The sequence below is a fragment of the Astatotilapia calliptera genome, chromosome 10, assembly GCF_964374335.1.
Source record: "Astatotilapia calliptera chromosome 10, fAstCal68.1, whole genome shotgun sequence".
NCBI classification, from domain to species: domain Eukaryota; kingdom Metazoa; phylum Chordata; class Actinopteri; order Cichliformes; family Cichlidae; genus Astatotilapia; species Astatotilapia calliptera.
This window is the reverse complement of record NC_137431.1, coordinates 29,047,669-29,058,057: the sequence shown is the minus strand read 5'-3', so window position 1 is coordinate 29,058,057 and position 10,389 is coordinate 29,047,669. Positions and strand designations below refer to the sequence as shown.

The 10,389-nt window shown below is 37.8% G+C and overlaps 1 protein-coding gene across 2 annotated transcripts; it reads left to right on the top strand.

The window, feature by feature from the left end:
* Positions 1 to 907: 907 nt before the first annotated feature.
* Positions 908 to 3,746, top strand: tlcd5b (TLC domain containing 5b). 2 transcript variants are annotated; one of them, XM_080307319.1, is made up of 3 exons: positions 908 to 1,100; positions 1,647 to 1,838; positions 3,049 to 3,746. In XM_080307319.1, exons 1-3 carry the CDS (start codon positions 1,040 to 1,042, stop codon positions 3,594 to 3,596), a joined length of 801 nt encoding a protein of 266 aa, XP_080163445.1. In that variant the 5' UTR covers positions 908 to 1,039; the 3' UTR covers positions 3,597 to 3,746. The 2 variants fall into 2 exon arrangements, with proteins under 2 accessions (XP_080163445.1, XP_080163446.1); XM_080307320.1 differs by having other exon boundaries at positions 992 to 1,133.
* Positions 3,747 to 10,389: the final 6,643 nt, after the last annotated feature.

The window sequence follows — 10,389 nt, the reverse complement described above, 5'->3', positions numbered from 1 at the left end:
CATTCTGTTTTTAAGTCTCTATTTTCAGTCAGTGTCCTATTTATGTGGAAGGCAGTTTAAAGTGCTGATGAAATGCACAGGACGGCAAAAATTAATAAAAACAGACCAGTGCACATCAAGTTACATATAGAGAGACTGCTTTACAGGAAGTAGCAAGCAAATGCTAAAAAAAACCTCTTGCTCAAAACAACTGGGGAAAAAAACGAAGACACAAAGATCTGAAAAGTGGGCTCGAAAGTGGCCTGGGTTGGTGATCTTTTTAGACACTTTCTTATTCGAATGAATGGGGAAAAATTCTGAAGTATTTTGGGAATTTCACAACAACTCTGACAAATCGCTACCAAAAGTCACATCACAGTATTCCCAAATGGGCCCAAGAAATGATGTAAAATATGTGGGAGCTTTCTCAAAGCTGCGAGACGAGATTTTAGGCGGACGAAGAAGAAGAAGAAATTGGATAGGCTCACTTAATTTCAAAGTAAAACATTACTATGTGCAGTTCATTTCGATTAAAAATAGTCCAGGTGTCATAGGAGGAGCTGTAAAGTGAGGAGAGGCTGTGACAGTACTTTTGCTTTATGCAGGTGGAGCTGTATCTGAAATACTGCTGTTCACATAATTGTACAATTCTATCATCCACCCATCCGAGCATCCACTATACAGTTCAGTCACTTATCCCGTCTTCACTTTACTATTATGCATGTGCTGCTCTGCAGCCTGGTATCACCCGCCCTGTCCAAAAGCAGGTATGTGCAGAGAAGAGGAGGCTGTAATCCTTTAAGAGGATCAAGTCTGACTTCCAGGGGGAAGGGAAACAGGATCCACTAACTGTCCATAGTAGCCTGCACATGGCATATCTGTCATCTTGGCCGAGTGTGTCCATTAAAAAAAAATGCTGAGCTGACAGAATTTTGATGGAGGCTTTATGGAGCGTAAACAGTGATGGAGGCTGAGGCTACCTCAGTGATGGAGTCCATATCTACAAGCATCCTGAACGTGAGGACGACTGAGAGGAGGAGGAGTTAAGGCAAACCACGGCATGACTGTTCTATTTCAGAATATGGACACGTACTTTGGTCAGCAATACCCAGCAGCCACAGGTGCATTATTGCATAAAATCATTTTAAATTAAGGTTGGTTTTGTTTCCAAATCTAGCTTCTTTAAAACCTGCTTGCTACCGATTGGTTAACACAGAGTTTACAGCACACTGTAATGTACCCGCAGATATGAAGAAATTTCAGCATTTTTATTAATGCACAAACTGACATTTTATATAATGCCAGGCATGTTTAGCTGTGTTGTCATTAGTTAGCAGCAGGTATGCCTTTGCTGCTTGGTGCCCACAAGTGTTTTTAAAAAGTGACGTTTTAAAGAAATTGACATTTGTTTTTGACAATAAGCAAGTCACAGTTTAAAGTCAAATTTTACCTTATTATGTCATCACTGTTTCAAATAAGCTTGTTTTCATTGGAGTAAATAACCCATTAACCCTACATGGACTCAGTATCCATCTACAAGGTTAACCTAATATTGTATGTAAATATGTTCAAATATAAAATCAACGCATTACACTTTCAGTGACTTCTTCTTAGATCCAGTCTCATGTAAAAGACCTCAGATGTGTCTGTTCTTCCCAAACACACAGCCATGCCGATGCTGGAGGTCATCTGCAGCCTGATTGGCTGGCTGTGTCTCTACTTCTTGTTCGTCTGCACCTTCACCCAACGGGGACCCGAGTGGAACTGTCGCCTGGTCACGTTGTCCCACGGCGTCCTCATAGTGCTGCTCACAGCCTACGTTGTTTTCGTAGACGGACCCTGGCCCTTCACGCATGCAGGTCAGTGGATCAATAGACATGTTACCAATGCAGTTACAAAGTATAGTTAGTAATTTAATTTAATTTAATTTAATTTAATTTAATTTAATTTAATTTAATTTAATTTAATTTAATTTAATTTAATTTAATTATGCTCTCTTTCTGGTCATGTGGTGATGTAAATTCAGACTGGTGCTAATTATAGCAGTCTACTGTCCTCACTGAGAGTTAACAGGATCAGCAGCATGGCGCTGATGTTCAGCATATTTTAAAATTTAATGAAAAGTAAAGTGTAAATCAGTTTGGTGGGTAATGGAGGTGAAACACATTCACAGTCTGCATTAAATGAACCAATAAGTCAGGTAATTAATCACAGAGTGAAAGGATTAATGTAATCAGTCCATGAATGAATCAATATAAGCACAGTTTTAATTAGTTTGTGAATTAAAGACAGTGATTTAAAAAAAATGTACAAATGATTATGATTGAATTTAGGTCGGTATAATACATTTAAATAAAAGTACATAAAAATAGCTGTACCAGGATGGTACATGTGGTCTATATAGGGCAAAGGATGCTAAAGATGGAGGTACCAGGCAGGAGGTTAAGAGGAAAAGCACAGAGAAGATTCATGGATGTATTAGTGAGGGTTGGTGCAACAGAAGCTAGGGATTGGGTAACATGGAGGGAGATGATTCTCTGTGGTGGCCCTTAAATATCCAAAAGATGAAGACAGCAAAGAACCAAGCAGTCAAAAACCTGCAGGTACAGGTGTAATTTTCCAAAAAAGTGGGTTTTATGGTCCCGAAAAAGACACAGAAATATATCGAAACCACAAACAAATGTAAGTAGGTTATTGTAAGAAATACGTGGGCCCATAAAAAGAGGTCAATTAAACAGGATCCACTCAAAAATACTGCTAACCAAAAAACCCTGACTTATCCAAATGAGCACAAGTCAAACTATGATTTCATTCTCATAAGTATTAAGCCTCCAAACCTGAGATCTCTTGATACAGCTTTAAATATAAGGACTCTCAGTTTTATAGGCGACTTCATTATAAACCAGCTTTTTACAGTTTGCCTTTAAATGTGCAGCATACAGAGGTGCACGGTATGCTTTAAACACCTTCACGTTATTTCTCCAAGCACTAAATTTGCATTAAGAATTTTTTCATATAATAATAAAGAAAATATTAAATACAGATGACCTTCTTCTTATCATCACCCAGGTACAGAAAACACAGAGCTCCAGAGCTTCGCCCTGGCTGTGTGCCTCGGCTACTTCTTCTTCGACATGGGTTGGTGTGTATGCTACCACACGGAGGGCCCCGTCATGCTTGCACATCATGCTGCCAGTATCGCAGGCATCCTGCTGGCTTTGCTGATGGGAGTGTCAGGCTGTGAAACCTGCGGGGTCATCTTTGGCAGCGAGCTCACCAATCCCCTGCTGCAGACCCGCTGGTTCCTCCGCCAGGTGGGCCTGTACGACAGCCTGCTGGGCGACGCGGTGGACCTGCTTTTTATTTTACTGTTTGCCACTGTTCGCGTGGGAGTCGGCACGGTGATGTTCTACTGCGAGCTCACCTCTCCTAGGACTTCAATGATAATGAAGCTTGGTGGAGTGGTTATGTACGGGCTGGCATGGGTGTTCATGGTTGACATAGCCAGATTTGGCTACAAGAAAAGCAAGGCTAAGTATAAAAGGTGGATAGAGAACCACAAACTCAAAGACATGGACAGACAAAAGGTGGGTGGACATTCAGACAAGAGTGAATGAAAAGCTAACGTTCTGTCTAAGGGCTTCAAGAGCTCTAAAGGTGCTATGTACAGCATGAGAATAATAAAAGATTACTAAATATTTTTAATATGCTGTATAGTATGAGTCCCCAGATAAAAGAGAAAAGTTATTGCTTATCATGAGCGCACTCTAACCTTGTTTTAAAATGCCATGGGTTGCTTCATAGCAAAAAGTTTAAGTTGTATTAGCAACAGTCAGCTTTAGTAGTCTAAATGTCTGATGTTTTTGCATGCTTATCCAAAAAGTACCAGCAAATTTATTGCGATAGAACAAAACATTCATAGCACAGAATCTCCTGGGGTATAATTATAGGAGGACAGAAGTTTAAAATGATAGCTACACTGTGGGACTCTATCCAGGGGTGCCTCCAGATTTTCTTCATAGGGGTGAACATATGGGGGCCACTAAAAATATAGGCTACTTGAAAAATATGGCAAAAACGAGAGAAAGAAATTTTTAATTTCCTGCTATTAAAATTGATATCACTGAAAATAGGTACATATCAAAACAAAATAAGATTTTGAAATCCATATTAAACCTATTTTTAACTGATTGATTGATTAACTGATTGATTGATTTACTGGAAATCTCAACCATCACTTTAATGATTCTCAGCACAGCTGAGCAGAAGCAGCTTAAGATTCATTGTCACAGAATCGAGTTAAGTTAACTTGTTCAGGAAAACAAGCAAGTGTTGGATCATGTAAGAGTGTGAGCTGTTGTCTGTCTCTGTGTTGGCCCTGAGATGCACCTGTGATCTGCTTGGTGGAAATCAAAAAGTATCAACCTATAAAGGACTGAATTCAAAGACACTCCTGAAATCAAAGTGAAGAAATTATACAGTAGGCTAGTCCTTTTTGCTTGTATGCATGTCGACAGCTTCGGGCCATGCTCCTAATGAGACGACGGATGGTGTGCTGGGAGATCTCCTCCCACATCAGGGCATCACTGAGCTCTTGGAACGTCTGAGGTGCAACCTGGGGGCATCAGATGGACCAGAATGTAATGGCCCCGAGGTGATCTGTTGGATTTATGTCAGGCGGCTTTTCAGTGATATCAATTCCTTTATCCTTCAGGAACTGCCTGCAAACCATGGCCACATGAGGCAGGGCATTGTTGTTTGGAGATATATCCATGGATGGATGCACAGCTATACCGCCACAGACCTTCATTGACCTACCAACAAACTGGCTGTGCAGACTGATGTTACAGGCAATATAATGTTTATATGCACAGAGTGATGGACCTGCCAATTCTGGTATTCTACGGCAAATGCCAGAATACCAGTGCCAGTGAGTGAGCACAGGGCCCACTCAAGCATGTTGGGCCCTCGGTCCACCCTCACCAAGTCTATTTCTGATTGTTTGCTCAGAGATTTTTACACCGTTTCATAATGGAGTTATTGTTACTTGCTATTTGGAAAAAGTAGCAAATTATCCCGCTGCGTGAATATACGAGTGCTTTGTAGGACATCTCAGCTATTTTCCATTTTTACAAAATGTGTCAAACAGTTTGTTTTTTAACTACCATGCGTGCTTTGGAAATGTTCCTGGATGTAGAGTTCAGCTAAAGGAGGGCACTGGATCATGAATTACTGCTTAGTGACCAAAATCTAAGTTGTATTGTGTTTTTATTTTTTATTTTTTGAATTATTTAATAATAAAATGCTAATTTAATTGGTAATTCTGACATCTTTCACACATCCCAAGAACTTTTCAGGGACTGCACCTGTATAAAGAATGATAAAGTGTTTTAATAAAGTTTGAATAAGTGATTTAAGGTGTTCAGTTAGGTTGAGATCTGATGGCTGCAAAGAGCATATATAATTCACAGCTCAGTTTTATATTCATCAAACAGTTCTTTGACGCTCTTCCCTTTGGATCTCTCAGAATCTCTTCTAAGGGGACAACTGCACTGAAACCAGGCTTGATATCATAAGGTGGCACATTCACATTTTTTCCCTTTAATTTAGTCTGAATGAGTTTGAAACTTCTTTTTGTTTGAGCTTTGTTCCTTGGGACAACCTTTATAAAGTATAGATCTGATGCAGTACATTGTTTTGGGGAAGAAAAACATGCAATATAATGTGTGTTTTAATCAAGTTTCATTCAATACTGTAGATACATGTTTGCTATTAGATGTTTTCTGTTCTGTTAGCTTGTCGTTTCCACTGCTGTTCCATCATGTTAGTGTTTTCCTTTTTGTTTTTTGTGCGCATTTTGTCTTTTTCCCCCATCTCCATTGGGTTTTATTTAATGTCTGTTGTGTGTGTGTGTTTTTTTTTTTAATTCTTTATTTTTGCTAGGCCACTGTAGATGACTATATACTAGACCAGAAATAGTAATAGTAAATTTCATTCACTAAAACTGAAGCACAAGCTTGTATATGAATGTGGTATATTATATTGCCTTCTCTGGTACAAAGAAAGGCCATATTATACTATATACATTTAATAAACATGCACCAAAACCATAAAAACTTAAGTTTCATAAGTCAGAGCACCTGTGAAAACTATCTACAGAGGCCAAGCCTGTTTTGTTTTTAGTTTTCTTTTCTATCAGGATAAAAACATGCATTTAAATGCCATGAAGTTATTATGTTGGGCATTTTAATATGGGAAGCGGCCTCTAGAGTCTGTCTTAAGTAGACATTCGATGAACTGTTTTCTGCACTTATTCGTTCTAAGCAGCATGAAGATGTGAAACTGTACTTTACAAGACTCAAAGACGGCCTCTATATTGATGCATTTAAATTGGTCAAATCCTGTAGAGTCCCACGTTAAGTCACCTAGCATTAACTGACAGGTTACTATTCCTTCCTTCTAGCTCTAAAAACACCCGATGATTAGACCCATAATTTAAAATCAGAGGTTTCATAATGGGTCCTTACAAACTCATGTTATACTCCTCTTGTATCCTCTATAGAGTGGATCTGATTGAGAAACCAGTCAAACGGGCTCCCGATACCATAGCAACCTGTCAATCACAAGACTGGTGCGTCCTAAACCCTGATTTATTAACCTAACAGGGAATACAAACTAAACATCATGTTCCATTGATGCACATGAAAACTGTTTACTCAATCAATCAGCAGTAGGGTCATTTTCACACAGACTTCTGTACAACAGGACTTCTTTTTGTAACCAGATGTACTGCCCCCTGGTGGCCATTTGAACAAAAACAAGTTTAAGGCACTTAAGCATTCGCTTCACTTTTCAGGGCAAAGTTTAGCTCTATTTTTAAGCACAGTCTGTTATCTCACTTCCCCATCAAGATCAAATAAAATTAAACAAAAATTTCCATTCATCTTTTCCTTAATTTTCACAAACAATGAGCTTCTTGTGTCATAAACATGTTAACAGAGTTAATAACAATGTAACAAAAAATATAACATTTACAATAACATTTATAAAATGGATTAATTCTCCTCTTTTTGAGCAGTTTGTGTTAAAGCATTACATGATAGCATGGTGTAAAACAAAAAGGTGCGAGTAAAAACACGAACAAAATTACTGACATGCAGTCATTGTACAATATACGCCTTTACCCTGAACGCAGTCCAAAGCAGTCATCGTTTTTGCCTGAACATATTTATCCACAAACCGGAGCCACGGCGCAGTCTTGTGGCCGGTGAATCTATTTTCAGCCCAACCTTAAAAGTGAAGCGCAGATGTCTGCGTGAATGTATTTTTATAGTTAAAAACACAGGTTGGACAAAACTGGTTTACTACGTACACTTCAGCTAGTCAACCATCTGAAGAGTTTTTTGTCCATCTGCATTTTATTTTTGAATGATTTTTGTTTGTTTTTTGATTTACTGTTTATTTGATAGAAGGATAAAACTGATGGACTGCAGACTGGAGACATTATTTTTTTGTTTTGTTTGTTTTTTGCTACATTTAAGTGCTTCCGGTTGTTTAAAATCTGTGACTGTTTAAGTCAGCTGCTATACAGCACTGCATTGCTATGAAAAAAATCATACAGAGACAATGGTAACTGGCAAGCGTATAGTAATTAAAGGAATACAGAAGATGATATTGGACATGCACATAATTAAAAAGGTTTTTTAATGCAATTTTTTCATTTTGTGAGAACAAATCAAATTATCTAGTAATTTATCTTGAGGCAATTAAACTTGTTTTCTAGTGAGATGAACAAGTTATACATTTAGTTATTGCGAGAAAATGAGCCTAGCTTTGCAGCTTTCTGTTCAAATCTTTAGTACATGGGCGTATCCAGATTGGTACGGGGTGTCACTGCCCTTCCCCACTTCAAAGAAGTTATTGTTACTTCCTGGTGTCATCGCACAATTCAGTCACACTGGAAACCTTACAATGTTCAGCGTTACTGGATGAGAGCATGGATAGGAGTGGTTCAATTCAATTCCTATACTGTTACACAGCAGTAAATAATTAAATTATACCAGTTGCAAAATTAAACATACACACTTCCCAATTTCCTGTTTGTTTGTTTGTTTGTTTGTTTGTTTTTTGTATGTTTGCCACACTTAAATATTTCAGATCATCGAACAAATTGAAATATAAGACAAAGATAACAACTAAACACAAAATTCAGTTTCTAAACAAAGTTGTTTATTATTAAGAGAGAAAACCAAATCAAAAGTGAATACCCTAAACCTATTAACTGGTTGGGCCACCCTTAGCAGCAACAACTGCAATCAAGCGTTTGCAGTAACTGGCAATGAGTCTTTTACAGAGCTGTAGAGGAATTTTAGTCCACTAATCTTTGCAGAATTCTTGTTTTTCACCCACTTATTGAGAGGCCTTTCCAGCATGAATCCACTTAAGGTCATTCCCCAGCATCTCAATTGGATTCGGGTCAGGACTTTGAATGGATGCCATTTTTGCCCAGTTTCTTTCTTATTGTTGAATCATGACCTCTGACATTAACTTAGATATGTGAAGCCTGCGGTTCTTTAATGTTGTTCACCACTGTTTTGTGGTATAATGGCTCCCACTGTGTTTCACTGGAGTCCCAAAGCCTTAGAAATGGCTTTCTTATCCCTCTCCAGACTGATAGATGTCAGTGACTTTGCTACTTAGCAGTTTCTTTAGATTGTAGCATGATGTGTTGCTTTTTGGGATCTTTTAGCCTGCGTCACTTTGTCAGACAGGTTTTATTTAAGTGATTCAACAGGTCTGTCAGTAATAAGGCCTGACTGTTTGGTGAAACTGAACTTAGCCACTTTTTCACACGCGACCAGGTAGGTTTGGAAAATTTTTCTCCCTTAATCAATGAAACCATCTTTTAAAAACAGCATTTTGTATTTACTCAGGTTATCTTTGTCTAATATAAAACTTTCTTTGATGATCTGAAACATTTAACTGTCAGAAATATGCAAAACACTCAGAAATAGGAAGAAGGGAAACACTTTTTCACACCACTGTATATAAATATAATGAATTATGATCCAGCAACACAGAATCATTTATTAGACTCAAAGGTCATACTACATAAGGAGTCATACTATTATGCAGAAACTTTTATTTCTTGTCTAATTGCCAACTTCTTTTGTAGGATTTATTTTACACTAAAGTCTGGATACTTGTTTTTCTGTGAAAACGGCTGTAATACAAAAAATATTTTTAACTCTTGCACACATGCATATAATTCTACTATAATATTAGTAATACTGTATTAGGGCACAGGACTGTGAATATGCTTGAAAAGTGTACCTACTGCTTTCTATGCCACTTCTTCTCACTGTATTAATTTTAATTGAATTTTTAGATTCCAGTTGGACTCATCAAGCCATGTTGTTGGTCACTCTGTGCCAGGCTGTTAAAAAAATAATTTAAAAGGTCCCTGTTGTCCTCTTATTATTACGATTAACCCAGCTGAAGCAGCACATGTCACTTTAGTAATTCTGCCCATTTTTAACTTCATAAGTGGTCAAGATAGGCAGGGGCTATCGGGTATTCCTATAATCTTCACATAATAACAGGAAAACAAAATGCTTGTGAGATAAGCCATCTTATTATCTCAAGAAATTACCCTTTAGTTTTCTTGAGACAAAAAGCTAAATCAACCTGCCATCATAAGAAACGGGGATTTTCACCTTTTTTCTTACTTAAGATGAGACGTTCATGTTAATGAATCAAATCGTAACTATAGAATGTATCCCACAGTCAGTGAGAAATTAAACTTCTAAATCCGAGAGCATCGCAGCTGCAAAGTCAAAGTTAAACCCACATAAAGTTCAATATTAGCACTTATTTTATCAACTGAGCTAAAAGGAAGTCACACTGTTTTGTTTGCATCTGGTGTCACTTGTTAACAACCTACACATATAGTATCTAACACAATAAAAGGAAATTTACAACAAATTCATATTTAGCTTTTCTGATGCTCCAAAATCAGAATAATGAGAATCGTCTTGGTTTTCCTGAAATTATGTTAATGCAGCAAATACAAGCGTGATATACTGAGCGTAAAGTCCAGACCTGTCAAGTGTGCTAGCTTAGCTTAGCTAAGACTGAAAAGCAGGGAGGAAAACACACCTATCGCCAACTGTAAAGCCCACTGATTTTTTAATATCTTAGAATTTAAAATTAAAATAGAAAATATCCAGACAACCACTCGTCACTAGGGAACAATGTGACCGGTGTGATTGCTTTGGCCAATAGCAGACTGCCACAGCTGCCTGTAGTTTCCACGAAAGAGGCTGTTTCAAGTGAAATTCATCTTCAAAGTATCTGGTTTTTACTGCTGAGCAAGTAAGTCTATGAGTCTTTGTATAGAAATCACAGCAT

Coding starts and splice junctions, on each gene's coding strand:
- tlcd5b (XM_080307319.1), top strand. CDS start 1,040: ATGACTGTTCTATTTCAGAATATGGACACGTACTTTGGTCAGCAATAC. Junction 1,101..1,646: donor GCAATACCCAGCAGCCACAG/GTGCATTATTGC, acceptor CCAAACACACAG/CCATGCCGATGCTGGAGGTC. Junction 1,839..3,048: donor CTGGCCCTTCACGCATGCAG/GTCAGTGGATCA, acceptor ATCATCACCCAG/GTACAGAAAACACAGAGCTC.